General features: G+C 36.2%; 1 protein-coding gene across 1 annotated transcript; it reads right to left on the bottom strand.

Annotated features, from left to right (window-relative positions):
- Window positions 1-1,455: 1,455 nt before the first annotated feature.
- On the bottom strand, window positions 1,456-13,432 carry TNFSF13B (TNF superfamily member 13b). Its single transcript, XM_010197678.2, has 6 exons — window positions 12,873-13,432; window positions 12,684-12,789; window positions 5,223-5,279; window positions 4,810-4,922; window positions 4,563-4,713; window positions 1,456-3,134 (listed from the first exon to the last, which is right to left on the bottom strand). The coding sequence occupies exons 1-6, from the start codon at window positions 13,197-13,199 to the stop codon at window positions 3,022-3,024; spliced, it is 867 nt and encodes a 288-aa protein (XP_010195980.2). The 5' UTR covers window positions 13,200-13,432; the 3' UTR covers window positions 1,456-3,021.
- Window positions 13,433-23,465: the final 10,033 nt, after the last annotated feature.

The following is a 23,465-nucleotide window of genomic DNA, read 5'->3' as shown; positions in this document are numbered from 1 at the left end:
ACTAGAAAGAAAATGTTCAAGTCCCTTACATTTGTTGTGATGCTGCTTAACATCACATGAAAAAGAACCAGGGTATATACACAGTTTGCTGCATTTGCAGATCTTAAAACCTATATGTTCTTGATAAGAACATAAAACATGCTATAAGCAACTAGATGCTACTTATTAACTGTCATACATTTAAATAACATCTATCAGAAGCAGAAATCTTTGGTGACTCCCACTAACTGAAGTGTAAGAATGATTGTGTCCTGGATGTGCTTCTCTGCCTTACGTATCACCAGTTTGTTAGCAGAACTATCAGGAATGAGCTGCCTTCCTTCCCATTTTGGTCAGAAAATGCTGATCTGTTAAAGCTCAACTTTGTGCAGAAGCTTAATTGTGAAGAATTTTAATTTTGAGAAGTCGAGCTTTCTCATGAAGCCATCTGAAAACTAACCTAACAATGGCAGCCTTGCCAGCTTTGTCAGTAGAAACATCTCAACAGCCTGTTGATTCACACTCTCTGCAAAGATATCAGAGTTCTCAGGGGTATTTTTTTTTTATTTTTTCTTTTTTTTTTGTGAAGATACTTGAGGTTTTATCCTACTAAAGGAACACTTTTGAAATCATTTTGCTAAGAACAGTTTTCATCCAAGCCACACCATACTCCAAATACTGTCCAAAGTTCTGTGCTGTCCACATTTGGCATCAGCAAAAGGAAGACATATGATGAGGAAAAAGGATAGTGATGAGAAATGATTTAGCTTCAAAAATTTTTTGCTGTGTGGTGTAAGTTTGAAATATTACTCTGTCTGTTTAGATCAAAGCTACACTTTCTAAAGTGCCAACTACCTTCAGAGCTGACTTAATCTAAGTGCACACAAGCCTACTGAAACCACTGGGGAAACTTGCATACTAAAAGCTGTATTTGCAAGCTTAGCCATGAAATCTCTGGGAAAGCAGCAGTAACAATACATTTTTTTTTTTTTCTGTAATCAGACAACTCTAAAATCAACAAGTTTCGGATTAGATTCTGGCCATCTCTTTAATATATGTCAGTAATAATAGAAAATTGACTGCATGCTAATAATTATTTTATCCATGTGGAACTTCACACAACCTTTGGTTAAACTGTGGGTACCTGTGGAGGATTTAAAGTGCCTTTTTGGCAAATTTAGCACATCAAAGTTTAATAATAATCAGCAGCAGCTTCAGTTCCAGGACACATAAATGAATAAATTTGCATAAGGACTTTCAGACATTTTTAAACTGTAGCTAAACATCATAGCAATCTCAGCATGGTAATCCCCTACACATATGCTTATTGGAGAAATGTTTTCTTGAAGCCCAGAAAAGTTTGAAATTCCTAGCTACAAGTCTTTTGTATTTATTGTCTATCACCATGAGAACTCAATGAAATCAGCACAGTTTGAAAAACAGACGAGGAGACTGTAATATACAAAGCATCTTTTCTTTACTAAATGAGTTTATATGACACAATTCTCAATCCCTCAAAATTATTTTCAAATGAAGTACAGTTCATCACTGTGCGTTTGATTGATTATTTTATCCATTTCAGTAGCACTTCAATACTTGTGAAGAACAGTGGAATAGAAGTCCAATATTTGTGTTACAACAGCTCCTAGAAGAAGTCTTGATCACACTATTACCATGTTATTACCTTGATCACACAATACACATGGATTCTTGGGGTAAAAAAGACATAAATCTTATCTACTGAACAAAGTAGAGAGACAAAAGAAAAGATAAAAAGACATCTGTTAAGTCTTTCTACAGATCTGATTGTTTTTGTAAAACAGAGTCGACCAATATATTAAAAACGGCAGAAAAAGCTGATTCTTAACCTAGGGATTGAGCTCAGATTTCTGGGATACAAATGTATTTTCTTGTATCACTGGTTCCAAGTTTATTGGATTTTTCTTTGTACTATATTGCATAGAGTGGATCATATCAAAAAGCAAGAGAAATAAAAAAATAGGTATGTGGTAATATTTCCATTGGACAAACTATTCAAAGCAAAATAAAATCTATACCCAAATCTCAAAGCCTTACATATGCAAGTGTACATACCTTCCTATTTATAAATATACACTGTATATATGTACACCTCTATATATGACTGCAGAGATTATTAAGCCAGAAATCCAATTCCACTTATTTTACTGTGTCTAATCTCACAGTGTTTCTTTCTATCCCTACCTTGCTTACATAGAAGTACACATATATTCCACGAGTAGCAATGCTTTGAAGATTGAGCTGTCGAAGCATCTTACATGTCCTTTCCCCAGTAAAATCAATTCTGATAGTAAATACTAAGAGATATTAGTAGCATATGCATCTTTTGTTCACAGGGAAGAAGCAAGCTAGAGGCTATTGTTCTGTCTATTTTGCTTTCATTATCCCATACATTTAGACTGTTTGCTGTCTCAAAGTCTTTGTGTCAAAGGGAAAAAAAACTCAACTGAAAAACCACACCCCAGAACCCACCTGATATATCTATTTTGTTATGAGGAATCTACTATTTGATGTTACTTCCCTATACTTTGTACTTCAAATATTTTATTGATGAAACATAGGAGATCTAAAATGAGAAGTACTTGTGGTTTAGTTTTCCTATTAGTATTCCTATATTCCTATAAGTATTATTATGGATAATAATTTGATAGTCAATGGTCTTGTTTATAGCATACTTTATGGTCAACTCCTCCTTTGGTTTGTCTTATGGACAATAACTTATTTCAAAGCCAAAACTCCATTCCTTTACAGCTGTAATTTAGAATCTCCCATTGTCTAAAATAAATTGGCTTTCTGGTAATCACGACGGTTATATCTCACAAATGTGACTGGTGCATTTCCTGTTTTGTGCTTGATTATTAAACCAAAGAAAAGTTCCCAGAAGCTAGTGGTGGATGGGGAGGGACTGAATAGGCAGCTTTATTGCAGTTTATTTTTTTTTCTGACAAAGGCATGGGAAAAAGAAGAAAATTGCATTAGGCATAATAACATAAATGAAGGGCTTCAGAGGAGTCTAACTGCGCCAAAAAAAGTACCATCTCCATCCAAGGATATTTTGGCTCTTCTCCGTGGTATCGTAAGTTGAAGTTCATCCCCTTCTTCTAATTTTGCAATGCCTGGTAAAAGATTTGGAATACTTCTAGTTAATATTTCAAATGCATCATTTTAACAAGTGGTAAGCAGAAAGTCATTACACATTATCTTACAAACATAAGCGTGGCTTGCTACTTGTGACAAGTGCTTTTGTATCGTTAGGCACAGTCTTACAGATTGCAGCCCACCCAAAGATGACAATGTTGTCTGTGGAGCTGGAACTACTTTCCACTCTGCACTCAGCATATCACAGTTCACTTAAGCAAACGCTGCAAAAATTTGTAACAGTGGTGTACCCAGATTCCTCATGTTATGGTGATGTGACAGTCAAGGTCAGCATTGGGTATTGCTGGTCCTCAACCACTCTGTTCCCACACTTCTGGAAGAGGTCTTATGAGCTTTACCAACAAAACAATGTTACCAGACATCAGCTGATCCACTACAACTGCAGAGCACAAAAGTCTGCTTCCTTCCAGTCGCATATCAGCTGACATGATAACCAAAATCATGTCACCTTCAAGCTGCAGTTGGTGAACTGAGAGAACATCTAACATCTGCTGCAACACACGCTTAACAGCATGAGATATTGCAGTGATTTTTAGTTTTCCCAGTGAAAGAAGAAGGGTGGGAATTTAGGAAGCAGAAACTGTGAAGTGGCAGGATGGAATAGAGATCTTAGTTCAGAAAGTGGGGGAGTTTTTTATTTACATAGATCTTGTTGGAAAATAACAAAAGAAAAAACCCTCAAATCTACCATTAAGAGGGAAAGATAGACAGATGAGAGAACCCAATGAGTTTTTTCAGGCCTTGACAATAATCCCTTAAATGCCACTGCAGGAATACACATATATATTGAGCACTGAGACTGCTGGACTTGCGTTAAATATTTTAATTGGTCTTTCTTTTAGTGTTTTTAATTTATGCAGTCAGAAAGAGCTCCTTATAGGAATTCATTATTTTTCATCTAATCAAAGTGAAAAACTGCAGTAGCTATTATAAGGACAAGAAATATCTTTGGAAATCCCACAGTAAGGTATGCAAAAAGTGGGTGGCTAAAATTCATATATGCCTTACATCAGAACATAGCTGCTAAATATTTTATTGGGATAAAATTTTTGAGTTAGTCAGACTAGGTCCTTTAGTAAGCGCAGTGTGTACTCCTTTTGTCTGCTTCAGGCATCTAACTGAGAGCACCAAAGTACGTAATCACATTATGTAGCCAACAGAAGGGAATTGTTCAAATTGCCTAAGTTAGATGCATACCCTCCAACTGCCAATACTTTATATAAAACTGTATTTTTTTTAAAGTATTCTGTAATTTTCAATTAAGCAGATCTGTGAATGTAGTCTGTTTTCTTTACAATAGCCACAAAACTTAATCATCCAACATGACAGATGCTATGTGATATGGTTTATTTGCAAACAAAGAAAAGGAAAACTTAAATGTTTACCAGCAGTATAGCAAGAATTATTCGGATAAGATTGTGGCATATTTTGGATGCAACGAAACAGTGTCACCAAGCTGAGATCATCACCAAACACATGGGCCTTCTTCCTCTGTATTAGGTGTCCCATAGCAAATGTTGTATCAGTATATAAAACCTATAGGACAAAGAGGTGCAGACTTCAAACATATTGTATGAAGACATTAAAGATCCTACAAAAAGTCAGATACTGAAGCGAATTGAGCTTTCTCACCTGGCCATATATGAAAAAATATCCGGTTTCTTTGATCACTATTTTGTTGCCTTGTTCTTCCAGAGCTGTTCCACGTTTAAAGCTCAGAAGCCAAGGGACAATGCTTGAATCATCTAAAAGAAAAAGCAGTTTTTGGATAATCAGAAAGAAAAGTTACTGTCATCATTTTTATCTGCCAAAACTTAGCAAAGCTGATTTCTAGTCAAGGCTTGCAGTCTCACTAGCTGGATTTCCTCACTGAAAAGAAGATATGTGCAAGAGCTGTCCAGATGCAAGAACCTCTTTGTTGTTTTGGTTTTTTTTTTTCTTTAATTCTGTGGCATAACTCAGTTACTGCTTTGAAGTTAGATAAAACTGGATGGAGGAGTCAACACATGGAATAGTTAGCTATAAATCTTGGAACAGATACTTACCTTTCTGTTGGATGTCACTTTTGCTGTCAGCGATCAGTTGCAAGCAGGCCTGCAGCACTGCAAAGTGAAAGCATTTTGAAATCAAAGAAATGTACATCAGTAATAGAAAAGAGTAAGCTTCTGAAACTGCTTTTTAAAAACATTGCTAATTTTCTAAGCAAAATCTCAAAAAATCCCCAACCCTGCCAGCAATGAGATACCTGATTTTCTAATGATGTTCACTATATTACTATATAAAAAGAAATCAGTTTCCAGTCATAGTTGCTGTAAAATGTTAGTCATATACACAGGTTACATGGTACTTTCACAATCAATTCTCAACATTCATATATATGTACTTTGAATTTTTTCAGATACCCATGCTCCATTAACCTATGTTGAGACTAAGAGGGAAGATACAGAAATGACTGTTAGCAAATTAATGCACATGTATCAAATACCTCAGCATCTATTAAAACAAATGTGTTACTCAGAACTGTAGAGGCTGGTGACATTAATGAGAAACTGGGAGTTTGATCAGAGAAAAATATTGCGTATGTTAAAACACAGGCTCGCAAATGAAACAAAGCTCTTTTTAAAAAAATCTGCTAAGCATAAATGTCAGGGAACGGGATAAAAGAAAAAAAGGAGAGTTGTGTTTGCTTAGAGCAGATTTTCATGAAAACATCTGGTTCTGGTGCTACTTTGAAGGTTGGAAAACAGTGTAATAACATTAAGTGTGCTTGACAGAAAGGAAATTAAATTAGTAAGGGTCAAGAGAAGAAAATTTTGCCGTGAATTGCTAAATCTCTGTTTTTTGTTTTACTCTTTTCAGGTAAGAAGGCTATGGGTCAGATTTTGCTACTCATACTATAATGAGTTGTGCCCTACTCCATGGGATCCTATTTTTACATTTGCCGGTGGTACCCACGTGTAGAATCAAGTGCCCAGCAGCAAGTGGTGAGAGGATTTAGGTAGAAAGCAGCCTCTCTCTGTATCTGTCTCCAAGAGGAGTCACCTGAAAATAGCTGAAGAGGGCTGGGTGCTCACCAGCACTCAGCAGTGCCAACTGGTAGTGGACAAGGATTCAAGCGCAGATCTGGGAATGCTCTAATGTCACAATGACCACACAACCTGTGAGCCCTACTTATGTACAACCAGAACGCTATCCTGTAAGCTCCTACGCTGGAACATGTCCTTGAGTTCTATCAATACTCATCAACAATGTGTCAAAATCTGTAGATTTTCAAACCAGGAATTCAGGCATCTGAATTCCCTGCCTACTAGTAAGGAATAGAAAAACCAAGACAACACAAAATCAAAAAAGGTTTTATACTTCAGTGATTTTTCCATCACACTTGTAAGCCAAAGAATTTCTGAAAAAGAAGCTTGCAAATAAAATTAAAATGTATTTTTCTGGAGTCACACAACAAAGCACATAAGGCAATTTATTTCAAAAGCTATTAATTCACTCTCCTTTGGAGCAAAGTGCCTTCCTAGTGAAATAGTTGATTCCTTACTATTTCAGTAAGCTAAATAAAAATGTTCATTCCTGCTTCTAAAACAATTCACCAGTGTGGCCACTGTATTTTCCACTATCCAAACAAGAGAGGATTTGTTATGATTGATATTAACCAGCTGCTAAACAGCTGCGTACCAACGAGTAGCATCCACAGGTAGTGAAAACTATGGCTACTTTAGCAACTCTTATTAAGCCTGCTCTGTAAATTTGATTGACATTCTAGAAATTATCCTGATTCACAGCTTGCTAGTCTAGATTTATGCTTCAGTTGTTTGCAGCATTGAAATACTAGTTATCTTTGCTAAGAACTGCTACACAGCAATTAAAATCAGCAAGTTCAGTACAATCTGAGATCTTTACCATCTTTTTAAAACACAAGCCAACTCTCTAATGTATAGATATCAAATCTACATGTATTCTCTAAAAAAGCCTCACTGTCTCATTTTTTAATGTATGCAGATAGAATTAAGGCTCCACAGAATATAGCAAGATTGCTTTTTGCAAAGAAATATGGATACAGTGGTGTTATTCATGAAATTAAAGAGATCAGAAATTAGTACAGTGGCCAACTTACCTAAAACTGCAAGTAATATAAAAATCAGAGGAATTGAACAACATTCTTTTAAAAAAAAGTTCAGAAGCAAAGACTGACGCATAACTATTTCCAATATATACAAGCGCTTCACTTTGACCTCAGTGGAATGAGGTCATACTTAAAATTAAGTAATTTATTGAATCAAATTTGGAGTAAACAACACTACTAATAAGGAGAAGACAAAGAGTATCTTTTCTGGGTAAATTAATGGGGATATTCAGTAAAAAGTTAACATTCTTTAAAATGTTAGTAAACCTATTCTAAGAAGGACAAAAAACTTACCTGAGGTACAATGTCAAGAATATAGGCATTGCAAAATATAGTTTGAATAATTACTACCAGTACTGAGCAGAATAAATCGAAAGGTCTACCTGAATGACCTTCAGCCCAATGCAAATCAAACCTGAGCATCAGGTTTGTAGTCTAAAGTGTTTTTGAACAATTAACAATGCAAGCAAAACACACGATTTGTAAAATACATCTTAAAAATGTGTAAAAATATCTAGACTGTCACCATGAGGTCTAGCTGTACAAATCAGAGTGAATCTAGAACTACAAGATGTGCGTCATCCTCTGGTGACCTCATATAACAGCTTTGCTTTGGTGAGAAGGCTTTTTTTTGTGATTTTTAACTCCTCTGTGGGGTGTGAGTGGGAAGAAGAACATTTCACAGTCTCTCTTCTTCCATGAACAGAACGGCCAATTCTGAAGAACTTAGTGACTCCAGATGGCTTTGTAAACCACAGCCAGTACATGAAGGGATGAGTTCTCCACCAGTTGAGCAATGTAACCACATTTTTCTTTTTTTTAAAAAAAGAAAGCTTTCACAGCAGGATAGGAATGTAGCCTTCTGCATATCTACATGATTAAAGATCTGATATTAGTTAAATCAAATTTGCTCTTTCCTCCCCCCCCCTATTTTTTGCTTATTTAACTTGCATAATGATTTTAATATTTTGCAATCTAATTTAATAATCCATCCACAAAAAAAATCCCTGAGTTTGTTGTCTGTGAGCTCATGCATAAATTTTTAAATTTCAATATCTGAGGCCAGAGATATCTATCTCAATTTTTTCTGAAATAAAAACAAGGAGAAAACCTTGAACTTTAACAACCAGACCTGCTTGTTCAGGTTCCTACTTTGGTCTAAATCAGTTCTCTGTAGACTTCCTGAAACACAATTAAACACTGGATGATTCAGTTTATAAATTACATGCAAGTTCCTGAACAATTTGAAGTTCTTCCCTTAGCTTCTTCATTTCCCATCACAAAAGTTCTTTTACTTTTTGCTTGTGCATTTTTATAGGCTGGTTAATTTGGTGCTTTTCAATTAGGAAGGCTACATATGGCATTAATCACCAATTACATCAATCCCTGCATTAAAATGACACGGTCATAGTTACAGATATGACTCAGATTTAATATCTTCAAAATATTGGTAGCAGTATTTTGACTTTAACAGAATTACCAGTAACATTCACTAGGAGTAAAGAATACTTTATGTAGTATTCTATTATAAAGTAGAAAGCAGAACATAGCTGTTAAAATCTTATTTTGTATATTTTTGATTGCACACCATTCTCTATAATACACTGCAGATTCATTCATTCAGTTAGTGTAACTCTTGATGTAAGCATTGTATCAAGTCATTTTCTATCCTTTGGCTTGGAGGGCCTACTTCCCTTTGAGTTAACCTGTTGTCAGCAGAAATAAGAAAGAATAACATGTCTTTTCAAGAAGTAGGCCTTTCTTTTTTCTTTACTAAGAGAACTCTTATATTTCCCCTCTTCAAACAATAAAGTAGGAAGTATTTAGAATATTTGGCAAGGGAATTTTATATGTGGTATTTGTTTAGACTAGTAACAAAAGGTTAGGTTTCTTCATTCTTGCTATTCCTCTGTCACAGATATCTAAAACAATAACATGCAGAGTCAAAACACTTCTAACCAATAAATGTACCAACTGACCAATAAGGCAATTACAAGAAGAAAATAGCAAAATTCTAACAACTTATATGCCACACTTGCATGGCAGTAGTTATTTCCTGTGGACATGCTTGACATTGGGATTGAACTTGGGAACTGCTAGTAAAAAGATTGTCAAGTCACATGCCAGACTAGCCTATAACCAATATAAGTATAATCCATGAGTGCTCCAGCCTGATCACAGCAGAACACTGCCTGAATTTGAGTTTACAGAAGGCCTGATGCTCACCTCCCTAGATGGCCACAAGAAACAGAATCCACAGAGAGAGGGTTATTGGCATTACATTGAACAGGCTTAGGTAACCTTTATTTTGTTCCTGAACTCAAGCACACATACACCTTAGCGAGAAACAAGCAGTCAAGGCAATCCATAATTGTGAGCATAAAATTCAGGACAGGTTTTCATTTGGTAGCAATTTTCTTCTACAGGAAAAATTTATAAAAACAAAGACAAATAAGAAAAATTACATCTGTTCTCATGTGTCCTGGTATGACATTTGCCAGAAGTGGTTAGATGATCTGCCTGCATATTAATAATATGTACCTTTCAAAATCACCCATTAACTCCCACACATTGTATCAAATACTCTGGTTCTGACTGCTAACTGTACAGCTGTATTTGGAATTGATGCTTGAAACCCATCTCTTCAACCTACATGAGCTGGAAATTTTCTCAACACATAAAATGTGCATACAGTTACCGATGACTAATAGTTTTATACATAAACATGGACAAATACATGCCCTATGAAAATATGAAAGATCAGCATTGTGTTAGATCCCCTTCAATTTGATTGTCATTTAAATAAAAATTCGAATTTGTGGCCACTTTTATGCACACATCAATTAAATAAAAGCAAAAAAAAAAAAAAAAAGGAAATTGTGAATGTTCAGGAAGGCCTGTGCTGGGCCTAAAAGGAATCATGGAGCACCTATTTCTAGAAATTAATAATTAAAGTTTGAATTAAAATTAACCAGAAACAAATCACAACTTTATTCATAAACCAAATAATTGTTTTATATTTCACTTCTGCTCTCTGATGAGAAGCAGTTGTATATCAGTGACACTTTCAAGTATTCGCTTTCTAAGAAATTGGTCCATGTTAAAGTGAAATTATGGGTCAACAATTAATTATGAGATTGTAATTATGAGACTCTACTTTGAGACTTTGCTGAAGCAACCAGAAATAGGAAGAGAACAAGGTACCTCACTCAATACCCTCATTTATCTGTCATTGTACCAGAATGAGTGCAGTGTATCTGCAGGACAATTTGGAAGCTGCTCGGATTCCCGGTACCCAGAAATAGACATGAGAAAATCAAGATGCAGAGGGAGTAACTGTGTGGACATGATGAAGTGACAGAATTTAGCACCATAAACACCATCATGTTCTCAGTCACTCACTCTGCTAAAGTAAAATTTAACATTGACTAGTAGTCAACATGGTCATCAGTGAAGTCTCATCTAAGAAAAGGTAACATCTTCCTGAAATCTGATGAGTTTAATTTGTTGTACTTATAGCAGGCAGAAAGGTAACCTCGTCTAACAGATGAACTTATATATTAATGATTAAAAATTATTAAATGATTTGTAATTTAGGGGTTTTTTTATTTTTTATATACAAAAATATGATGGTTGTGTTTTGCAGGATGTCAACCTATGTAGCTTTTCCCTTTTCAATGGATATTCATATTCTGAGCTTTCTATTTTCCATCCTAAACTATTTTAAAGTTATATCTTTAAAGAAAACTTAGAGAATTAAGTAGCTTAATTAGAATTTTATGTGATGGAAAATAAGTAAGTATAATCAGAGGTGGCTACCTGATGAGAAGAAACACCTGTCAGAAGCATAGTTGATGAGCCCAAAACCCTCATCTCCCCATACACCCTCAAATGGCAATAGGAATAAAGATGAAAGCTCCTGTGAAGGGAACTGAATAACTTGCACAGTACTGATGCCATAGCATTAATTTAAAAAAAGACATGTCTCCTTATTTTGGAACATACTTGTGCTTCATTTGTAAAAGATCACTAATTTTTATTTGGGAGATGCTAGTGTGGGGAGAGCAGGAAAGCTCTGTGGCTTCTATCATAGGAAATAGGCTACAAGAAATTTAAGCAATCTTGTTCTGAGACCTGTTTGTGAAATCACTCTTACTAAGACAATCAAAGCTTACTAATGAAATACATTATATCCCATTTAAACCTATGGATTTTTGTTGATATCACAAATGAATACTCTCAGTTGAGAGACTTGGAAATAAGTAGAGTGACTACACTCTAAAACTTAAATTTGATTTAGCTTGCTGGAGCTTAAGTGAAATATATTTCACAGTAATTATTCAGTAAAAAGCACATCTTAAGCACAGCCTGATTTAGTCTTTACCTATAAATTAGTCCGTTTTGACTTCATCTATTAATAATTAAAGGTTTCAGCTTTCATCAGTTCAAACAATCTAAAAGTATCTGTACGAGGATTGAAGTGATTTAGCAATTCAGGAATTTATTTAGTTACTTGGTGCAATTAGAGTATGTATGCTAATCATCATTATAAAAGTCAGTATTTCATGATATCAGGCATCATCGTGTTTGGAAAAAGAAAAAAATATTGCCATTTTATTCTCAAAGAAAACAAACAAATCCTACTAATATTCCAGCATTACAATACACACTAGATGTCTTTTTCCTAGAGCAGTCTTCAGTGTTCTCTGCAGCACCTTTTAAAAAGGCCATGATAAAAAAATCTTGTTGGACAAGCATACCTTTACTAATTTTTCTAATTATGATAATAAATTGTTTTAATGCAGAAATTATTTTAAACTTCTGGATTCGATGTAGTCTGCCCCTTTTGACAGGTACTGGCCAGATTTTCTCTTGGAAAGCTCCTACTTCCTTAAATTAAGGAGCTTTCTTGTTACTTCTCTCTTTTAGAATGAGCATGTTTTCCCAGAAAAATGACTTGGCATTTTTAGTGATAGCTTTCCCTTCCTAATATTGATCGGAGAGAAACAAGCTAGGCAATACCCTGAACTGAGAATGCTGGATTTAGAATTGAACAATTTACAAGCTGAAGAATTTGAAGTTGCCTTAGCTCAAGTCTGCTGCATCATCAAGAAATACCTCAGTTACAAGAAGCAGGTTTGGGATCTAATGCTCAAAGTTCAACCTGCAAATAGCATTAATATCTGGTATCCTCCTTAAACAGCACGGTAACCACTAGCAGAATACACCTACAGTTAACACCATTTATTCAGCAATAATAGTAAAAACTGTAACGTGCTCTGGGAGCAGGGATGGTCTGATAGAAGATGCCCTCCTGCTTTTCTTAAGATAGTATCCAAATTCAGCATCCCAGCCCACTCCAGTGGGTGCTATTTACCTGTTTCTTCTGTGTGAACAACAGACCTTCTCCCCCTGTTTCTGCTCTTGTTCCAGATTTCCTTTTGGAAGCTTTCAGCTGGGCCAGGACCAGGAAGCTTGTTCTCCTACCAGAGAGAAGCAGCAGTCTGTGAAAGCAGCCTCATATTTGCTTATCCCCTGCAAGCCAAACAACCCCTCTCCAGCTTACCTGCCTGGTGCCAGTGGCAGACACTTGCAGAAAGGAAGAAACAGGGCCACCCGCTTTATTTGCATCAACGGACACGGGTGGCTGGTCTAGCGGAGACTTTGCCTGGACCCTGTAGATCAGCTTGCTGCGCAGAGCTTCTAGTTCTGTTTTCAGGGTGATAACATGGTAAAGAGACACTGCTGCAAGACAAGAGGACAGGAGCATTGCAAGCCACAGGAATGTAACAGAAAAAAGTCCCACGGTGCCTGAAGCAGCACCAGGGGGGGCAGAGGGAGAGGAGGCGGTATCCTTCTGTTGGATGACGTGCACACAGTCCACGGATTTCATCGCTGCTCTTTCCTCACTAAAGCCAGAGGGAGAGTTCAGCTGTCTCCTTCCGAGGTGCAATCCATGTTAGCAGTTGCTCTCTGAAACTAAGGGCATCCAGAATTAGTGAACAGAACGCCCAGATCATTTCCTGTCATATGAAGCTGTTGATAGAACCATTAAACTTAATGTACGGAGTGAACGTCTAAGATTCGGTCTCCGTTTAGTTTTCTTCTTTCTGTGTTGCATTTTGGAAAGGAATACTTTCTCATGAGCTGCTTGCTCAATCCACCTTCCTCCTTTCACTTTCAGCAATTTATGCAGCAGCTTTACTGTTTCCCATTATCATGAAATTTAGGCACAGGCAGTACCACTGGTAATTTAGAGCCTTATCTAGAAGTGCAGAAACAATGTAAAGTTTCCTGGCAGCATATCATTCAGTGCTACTTAAAAGGCATACATATATGACAATGTGTGTGCCTCTGTGTGTGTAGATATATAGAGGTATTGTGTATACATAATATATCACATATATGAACATATATATATATATATTCATATCTAAATTGCCTATGTGTCTACAGAGGGGATAGTCTATTCAAATAAAAAGATTTGTGGTTTCTTAAACACAGTACTGAAAAATATTCCCAAGTATGAGTAACAAATTACTGGTCTCTGAAGCTGCTGATTCTGCAGTTCTGTTCATTATACTAACTTGAAAAGGGATGACTTTTTATTAAACTTATCTAATAAATATAGTTTTGCTACTGAATTCAACAACCTGAATTAGTAAAAGAGGACATAGATGAGGGGGGAGAGGAATCTTGGGTTGGGAGGTGGAACTAGAAGAGGTGAGTAAACGAGAGGAAAATAAGGTGCAGTGGATGGGAAGGACAGAAGAGTATAGAGGGAAAATAACATTTAGAGAATTTTTTAAAACTAGACTTTTTGCTAGATATTTCATCTTAAAACTTCATCATTGGGAATTCTTCTCTGCAGGAGCAAGGCTACCTAAACATCCCAAACATGTTGATACACTTTTTGTATTGCCTTCTCACACAAAATTAAAGCTTAACTTCATTATATTTCAGTGGTATGGAACAGCAAAAAAATCAGAAAGCATAAAAATTAGGGCTAAAATTAGCAGGTCAACCCCCATATTGGAATTAATTTTTTTACCATGTAAGTAAACTTTATCTTTGTAAGTGAGAGAGCTTTTACAGGTCAGTTTGAACACTGTGTAACGAATCCTGATGGCAACATCCATCAGAGCAGTTTATAGCAAGTTGATTTTGTTGGGAAGGAGAGGAAGAAAGAGTAACAATAGAGAAGCAACTTCTGTAGCCTCTCCCTCTTTTATTTCTTATGGCTATGAGAAACTGAGGATTATAAACTCTATCATCTTCTATTGTGGTGCAAGGTACTCTTTTCTTTACTTTGCCACCTCTAGCAATCACCCAATATCCTGCACAGACAAGTATGCAGAGGAAAAAAAAAAAACCACTTGTCTTAGCATGCCCCTAGAAAGCACACAAACTCTGTGAGACATAATACAGGATCAGTGCAGGGTGGAACAAGAGCAGAATAACATCCCATTTCTGCACTTATTTTCAAGGCTATGTCTCATGGGGCTGCATTTTGAAGGGAATTTAAAATTTTTAACAGAATAAACAATTATTAGAACTAAGCAGACATGTCTTGAAGTATCACTAGACATTAGAACGTTACCAGCCTAGTATTGACTGTATTACAAAAATAAAATGACAGTTGGAAAAGAAGTGCTATTTAGCTAAATGAAACCAAGTGAGAGAATGAAACTTACAACTAGCTATCCAGGAATATTGAGAAACAATGGGCCAGTGAGGTCTCTGTAGTCATAAATATATAAGAAAATAACAGACAGGTATACAATTAGCATCACTCTAGTCACTTCTTGAGAAAATAGGCTATTCCCACCCTCCACACTTTCTTTAAATGGGGTCATCATTTGAGCTGACAAAATAGTTGTGGTGATACAGAGAACTTCTGTAAGACATATGGCTTTTACTTGCTTATCATTCTGATGAAAGGGAAGATAAGGAAAACCAGTACAACCCACACATTGAATTCAACAGGTATTTCTACTTGACTATCAAAGGGATGACTCTGTTTGCAACCTTGTGCTGTTCCATAGCTTCATAAGCAGTTAAGTGATTTGAAAGAAAATAACAGACAACTTTTGTGATGATAAAAACATAGTGGAACAAGAAGTAACAACAGTGAGATACAAATTGCCTAGAAATATACTTAGTTGAACAACTTCTATTTTAACATAATTAAATGAAATTTCAGTAAGTTGCAGACTACTTACACTAACATAAAAACTCAAATCCCATTACTTTAACTCCCCCCTCCCTGTGAAACTAAACAAAAAACCCCATGCTAGTTGCAGAGCCTAAAGTGTGGAGTCGGTGCCTTGATGCAAACAGGAATAAACCCTTATAATAAAGATATTCTGAAAATATGTTCTTATTTTGTATGCACAGCACAGTTGATCCATGCACTCTCAATGAATCCAACCATTTTGTGGCTCCTTGCCTCAAAGAATGAGCTATGTCGAACACTCAGATTGACTGACTAAAAGGCCTCTTTCATTTAGCCAAGGAAAACTATTAAGAAATACCTTAGCTAGTAATCAGAGAATTTTACTTCACCAAAACTTTTGGGAAAAAGAGTAAAATTTTAGGTAACACTCAAGAAGAAAAAACCCCAAAACATTACCACTGAAAACTCTCAAAGGTGAGACTATTTCACTATGGGAAATTGTTCCTGAACAAAATCAAGGGTGGCTAAACCTTCTACGATTTTACAGCAGAAACAAACCCTGCAATTTCTGCAAGCAATTAATTTTTTTTTCCTGTAAGTAATCAATTGTTTTCAGTATCAGATTAAATGATCAAGATAGGCCCTGCTGACCTGCAAAACTATAAAACATCATCGCTACATCTGCGGGTAGATCTGCAACCAAGGCAGAGATAGTAAGCAATCACACAGGAAATTTGTGGTTGAAACAGAAACTGAACTCTTGATTTCCTGAAATCCAGTACTGTATTTTAACCACAAAAGCATCTTCTTTGAGTGGGAGGAAAAAACCCATAATGAAGTTTAACGTACAAAAGAGAAGCAAATGATTTGAATACAAAGACTTGTGTAAAAAGCCTATTTACAGAAGAAATATAGAAATGTACTTAAAAACAAATGTTCTGGTTTAAATAAGGAGGTTGGTGCAGGTGCTGCAAGCCAGAGAGCCTGGAAAATGTTGATGGCCATACTAAAAAGCATGCCTGCAGCGGTAAAGGTTAAACTTTATGTACTTCTGAAGCAGCCACAAAATGGAACTGGTCCTGGCAGTTATTACAAAAAGAAAGAGGCCATGACAGCTTGCCTTACTACACAAGACAGTGCAGAACAGATGAAGGATAGCCCATTTAAACAATACACATTCCCTTCAAGGACACTTGATTAGTTATTTCAGCCTTTAACTGCAATTTACATAGTAGCAAAACCAGGTAAGTTCCTCCCTCATCTATAGATTCAAAACTCACTGTATTTGTGGATACTGTCCTCCCGTGGCTGTGTATCTTCCATCCTATTATCTTACATTTTATGAAGCCGTTGAATACCTTGTAAGTCAAGGATGTGTTACACAAACAGTTAAAGCGTTATTTGATATGTTACCTTGTTAAAAAATCCTAGGAGATTTTGCTGAAGAGAAAAGGTTTTCTGTTCTCTTTGCCTCCCAATTATGAAATTGCCTAGGGTAACACAAGTATCTCTGAACACTTCAAGAAATGCCATGCTTAATTTACTCCTTGCCTAAGATTTTATTTCTCTAGACATCTAGAAAACTTGGGTCCAAATCTGGCACACATACTACACAAAGCAAACATATGGCTGTCTTGCAGCATCATTACTTTTTACATGGTTATTACAGTGCTTTCAAAGAGAATAAGAAATGGAGTAGAAAGGAAAAGCAATTATAGGTGTCTCAAATTATGCAGCAGAGCCAACAAGAAATACAAAATAATTTTTCAAACATATAAAATATAGAAAGAAAACAGAAGATTTATATACTACAGCAACTTAGTGCCAGCCTCCTCCCCTTCCCCCAACCCCTATGATGTTACAGCAATTTCTTCTTACTGCACAGGGAGAAAGGAGCTCTGTCATACAGCTGTAGTTCACTTATAGTCTCACTGGCTTGGCTGTTCAGCAACATGGACTATTGCATTTCTCCATCTCTTCGACACCATACAACTTGATATATTTTGCACAGATGGGCTAAAAAATGCATTTTTATGGCAGCAAAATAAACAAGGAGCCATGACCTTTCATGTGGGAGTGGCCACCCTGCTCTTGCTACAATCTGTGGACCTTTAATAGATAGCACAGGACAGCAATCCAAGTATTTTCAAATCATAGCATTATTTCTTCATAGCTGTAGCTAATTGCTACACTGTCCTTGAGTCCTCAGGGATAGAAAGAGAAGGGTTCTCTGCCTGACCTTTCCCTTTGAATTTTTGTAAATAATTAGCCCACACCAGACATAACTATAACGCAAAACAGCTGTAGAACTTCCTTTCTGTCTTCAAGCAGCAAATCTGTTCCTTAGTCATGCATCAAAACTGGTGGCCACATCTCTCTGAACTTGGTATGTGAAGACACTTGCATTTTACATCAGCAACCTTGCAGTTCTGCATTGTTCATCTTGTTGTCTCACATTATTAAAGTTGTATTTACTGAAATAATTGTATTTACTGAAACCATTGTCTGTAAAACATTAAAACCAGGTCTGCTCTTAAGTTGCATTGCCTTTAAGAGAGAGAAAAATTGCTGGGTTTTTTTTCAAGACATAGGAGAGCTCTTCTATCCCCAGCCAAGCTGAAGCATAACAAATTAATCACATTAAAGCCTTCAAAACATTTCCAGAAAATATTCAGTGTATCTTCCTGATGTACATACATGGATAGAACTACGAAAAAATACTGAAATGAAGACCCTGCACAGCATCCAACAAAGTTCAGGAAGGTTGAGTATCTTTGGAATAAGTAATTTTTGTTTAGCCAATACTTTGGTATTTTCTCAAAATTGCACCTAGCTGTACTTCATCTTTTTAACAGACACCAAGCCCTCTGGCTTTGGTTCAGGTTTCATTTCTAGCATTTTAGTTTAGATGTTCATATGCCCTTATGAATGTTTACTATGATTTAAGCAGTACTTGCAAATTCTGAGCAAAATTACAATACTGCAATTTAACTTTGTGTATCTGATACAAGGGCCTATATATTTATCTCTGCTAAGTAAATGAACGTAATATGAGACAATTGGGGACATGGTTTATGTTCCACTTTGTAGCCTAGTTGCTTAACAATTTTCAAATCAGAAAGTGCGAATTTAAGACTTGTATTCTTCATAGTGCTGCACAGGTAAGGTTTAGTGGCATAGTTCACAAGACAACAAACTGCTTTTCATTCAAGAAGGGTAGTGTTCACATGAAGTATCCAAATCTAAATTACTCCTTTACTTTCACTGCTTCCTTTTCAAGGATTAGAAATCTCTTTTTCCCCCTCAAAATTACTAAGCATACTGAAGAAAATGTCAAAATGTTACCATCCACCCCCTCACCTCCATTTCTTGGGTACTGGATTAAAAATTGAACTATAAGCATTTTGCACCTTTAGAAAAGACAGCAGTAAAAATGATCTCTAAAGGTCCCTTCCAACCATTCTGTGACTCTATGAAATCCTCATTTTATGAGTATTTCACATGAATCACGCACAATGGGAGCACAGGCGATACAAGTTTAGCTACACATTTTTTTTGGTAGGGAAGCAGAAATTGCTTCAGCTCAAGTATCCCAGTGCAGCTGCATGAACTAATTCTAGCAATTAAAATATTACCAACAACAGGCAGTAAAACCAGTCAGAAACACTTAAAAATATTTCCAAAGTGACATAATATTTAGGCCACCCCTCAGCACTCCAGGTGGGTTTTAAAACGCAGAACGTGTAACAAAGTGATGGAGAGCTTCTTCATAGTGGTTTTACTTATTAACACTTCCTGAAAGTGAGGATGTGTGACAAAGCTTACCAACAGATAGTTGTAGTAGTTTTTCCCCTGCTGTAATAGCTTTCCACAGCTGCCTCACCTAACGCTGCAGATGTCTATTCCATGTGCTCTGGTCTGAGTAACTCAAAATGGTATCTTGAGGTTGATGGGTTGCCAAGCATACAAAAGTACCCCGTACACATAGCGAAGACAGGCCACAAACTTGAACAAGACATTGACAGCACTTTTAATGTATCAATTTATTGCATATGTCAGTACATAAAAATAGAAAAGTGCTTTTTGTAAAATTAATTTTATTGTAAAAACCAGACTAGAATGAGAATGTAAAACTCTTGTCACGATTAGCACATATACAGTAACATTTACACTTTTGTCTACAAAACTTACGAATACTTCAAGACATTTTAAAGAAAAAAACAAATCAAAAGCTTGCATCGTATATTCAATGACTGTTTCTGAGTTCAAAACATCAGTGTTGTTTAGAACTTCGGTATGCTACCTCTATTTACACTTTTGTGGGGTTCTAACTCAAAGTTACACAAGCAGGATGGCATTGTATATTATTCTTAATGGGATCCATCAGGCTGATCCCACTACATGCAAGAGGCACTGATTTTATATTTGGCAGAAGTGCCTCCAGCAAAATCACCTGTCATTAACAAACCCAAAAATTAACAAACTTCAAGAGTTATGAAATATAAATGGAGGTATGTCTGCATCTTTTTGCTAACAAGAGACTACATCTTGGACTCTCAATTCAGCCTTGCACTCTTCACCATGAACATCCAACGTGACACAAGTGATCACTTTAGAGATAATAATATCCATATTTTGTATAAATACTTAATCCATCTGCCCTTCAACTGAAAGACTGTCCACAGCCTACCAAATGTATTTGTGCTCTATTTCTAATTTTACCTGAGAAATGGACGTGAGGGCAGCTCCACCACTTAACTTTTCTTCAGATGAAAGCACAGCTTATCTCTGCATTTCACAGTTCAGAAACAAATACTGGGAATGTAAACTGGGGTTAGCAGAAAGCCTCAAGTATTTCCACGAATTAAAACTGCACACACAAGGTCTTGCATTGGCTGCTTCCTTATGACTCTACTCCTACAGCTGTTCCAGTTCAACTCCTGACCTCCTCCTCCATCATTTTTTTTAATCTCCTTTTTTACTCTAAAACTTAAAGTTCCTCTTATAAAAGAGGCAATTGCTTTAGTAATTTTGGTTTTTAAACAAGTCTTTCTTACAAATCTATGAAAATAACTCAACTTCCTCTTTCCAAAGAAGAAATTTATATATACAGGACAAATTAGGAAACATCTATACAAAAACAGAGAACTGTTAAGGGAAAAACACATAATGGTATTAAGTAGAATAAATGTAGCAGTATGGTAATACACCTTTTGGCAATTGGAAGTTATTACTACAATGTTGCTTGTAGTTCTTTTTTTTTTTTTTTTTTTAGCAGCAGATAACTGTGGCTTTCCATCACACAGGCCATACAATAAAAACAAGTCTTGACTTGCCAGAACAAGCTTCTTCCCCCTTCTCCCTGCTCAAAAGACTGTATTACAGCAGTGGAATATTTGCATTTTAAAAAACCCCATTTCCTTCCTATTTTCACTTGCTGGATCTCACAGCCAATGCAATGAAAAAGAATCACATGCTAACAGGCATTCATTCACAAGTGTATGTGCCTAAGCCATTAAGGGAGAAGTAAAAGTGTGCATACGTGGAAGGTGGATGAAACCACACCAAGTGTAAAGGATGCAGATAGGACAATTGTGTCTTCTCATACCCAAGACTTGCAAAATCAGGCAAAGTTTAATCTTTATGTCCTGCAGTGAATATAACTGGTTTGTTAATCAATGTTTACATACAGTCTATTTTGAACAGCTCCAGATTGCCATCATCTGATGCCACACATTTGACCTTGACTTAGCAACTGCGTGCCCAAATACAAATACTACATTTGCGTAAGGGCCAGGCAATACTGGGAGTATTTTGTACTGAGGATTTTGTCTTTGCTTGGTAGGAAGTGGTTAAAAGTTATGTTAACTTTACAAATTGACATTCTATGGAAAAAAAACCCAAAACAAAAAACACAACAAAACAAACCCCAAACCAACAATGGTATTAAACTGCAAGTTATGACAACTTCTCAAACAATTATTTACTTTCTCCTCATTTTGTCTCCAACAAGTAATCTATTATTTTGTCTTTCTCAATTTACTTTTAGCAAAGCAGTATTTGCCACTTATTTTCCTTCTCTCCCTCCACCTTATTTCTAATATGAAGTAATATGAAGTAGCTGAAACAATCTATGCAAGCAGCTCATATGGTCATTTTGCAATACATCCAAGAAAAGGAGTGCTATGCCTATTAGCTCCATTCTGCTATACAAACACACCCCCAGCCAAACTTTAATATACCTTCCCCACTTGCCTCCCTCTCTGAAAAATACCACCACTGGAAGGCTGAGGAGACTACTTCTGTCTCACTCTGATTTAGAACTATGCTCTCTGTAATGATTTTAGGTCTAAATATCCAAAAGAGTCTATAGCTTTTTTGATCAACTCTAAGAAAATCTTAATAATAGTATCACAAAAAGATACTTACCAGAGAAACCAGCCACTTCTGTTATGTGTATGTTTATTTAGAAATAAAAAAGAAATTATGGCTTTTTTTTTTTTAAATAATGTTTAAGATGTATCACTCTACCTATAAATTGCTGACAACTATTACCTGTGTGTATTTAGGACCTGTAGTTCCATGTAATACATTTTAGGAAGCATAATCATTATGGCATCAGTTCAGGAAAGCGGTTTTATTCAGCCAGAGACCTTGAGCACAAGCTTAAAATACCACTGTTCATCAGGAAACAGATTTTAAGTGTGTGCTGAGATGCTTTTCTGAATCAGGACAACATGGCAGAAAAATTTATTGCAAAATTTAAATCCAAAAGGCAGTTGTAGAGATTGTAGAGATCTTCCAGAGTTTGTTCTTCCCATAAAAAGTTTTTCAAGAGGCAAACTATCTGATGCAGTAAATGGGAAATTAAACCTGCAGAAGAGATTTAAACAGCCCCGTACTTCAATACGGACTGAGCTAACAGCACACAACTTTGATGTGGCTACCCAGCATAAGGGCTCTTAAAAACAAACAAGCAAGCAAAGAACCTCGACAGTCAGTCAGAATTAAACTCTCTCAGTTTAAGTACTGATGGCCCTGGAATTATGATACAAGCTTCAAAAGTCCTAGCAGAGCCATAGAAAACTCACTTCTGCTCAAATTTAGGCTACTTTCAAGTGGTGAAACAGAACTGTAAGACTTTTGCAAGATAATGGATAAAAGCGTTAAGATAAACGTCATCTCTTTCAGACTAAGCTTAGGTCTACTAAATTTAACACACTGCTCACTGTAATCCTTACTGTATCAACTCTATACATTGATCTGTAATCATGTGATCACTGGTCATTATTTGTATTTGTTTCTTTGGAGGGATAAAGTAAAGGGAACAGACATTTAACTACATCAACCTAAAAAGGAAAATTCAGACGTAAATAAGTACTTTTACTTTGTATGATACTCCTTTCTACTACACCATCTACCCTGCCTTACGAAATCCCACCTCAAAAGCACAACCATATTAATACTGACAAATACTTTGCCTTTATGTTCATGAGGAGAGCTTGGGGTGCGAAGGAGCTTAGATCAGACTGCTCTCTTTTTGAAGGTCATCTCTGCTTTCTATGGAGAAATCACCTGGACAAAATCCTGAAGCCATGATGTTTAGGCACATACAACTTTTCGGGCACTATTATAATAGCAACAGTAAAATAAAAACAGGGAAAGTGCCTTTTCCTTTTCAGCTGCAGTTTGAAATATACATGTATCCATAACCACAAAAAAAACCCAGTAATAACCCAGGATTGTATACCTGCAAATATACTCTATCATTAATGTTACATTATTTAGCACATTAAAGAATTCCCACCTTGCATAATATAAAATCTCAAGGAATAAAACACTAAATCTCATGCACGGCACACTTTAAATAAAGTCTAAGAGAAGCAACAAAACATTGTGCTAACCATGACTGTCCAAAAAGCTCACATGTGCAGCAGTGAACACTGAAGAGCCTCCCGTTGTTCTAAATACATTCTGTACTAC

This window comes from Colius striatus, chromosome 1 (assembly GCF_028858725.1).
Source record: "Colius striatus isolate bColStr4 chromosome 1, bColStr4.1.hap1, whole genome shotgun sequence".
Lineage (NCBI taxonomy): Eukaryota > Metazoa > Chordata > Aves > Coliiformes > Coliidae > Colius > Colius striatus.
Note: the sequence above shows the minus strand (reverse complement) of the source record. Positions and strands in the feature narration are given on the sequence as shown.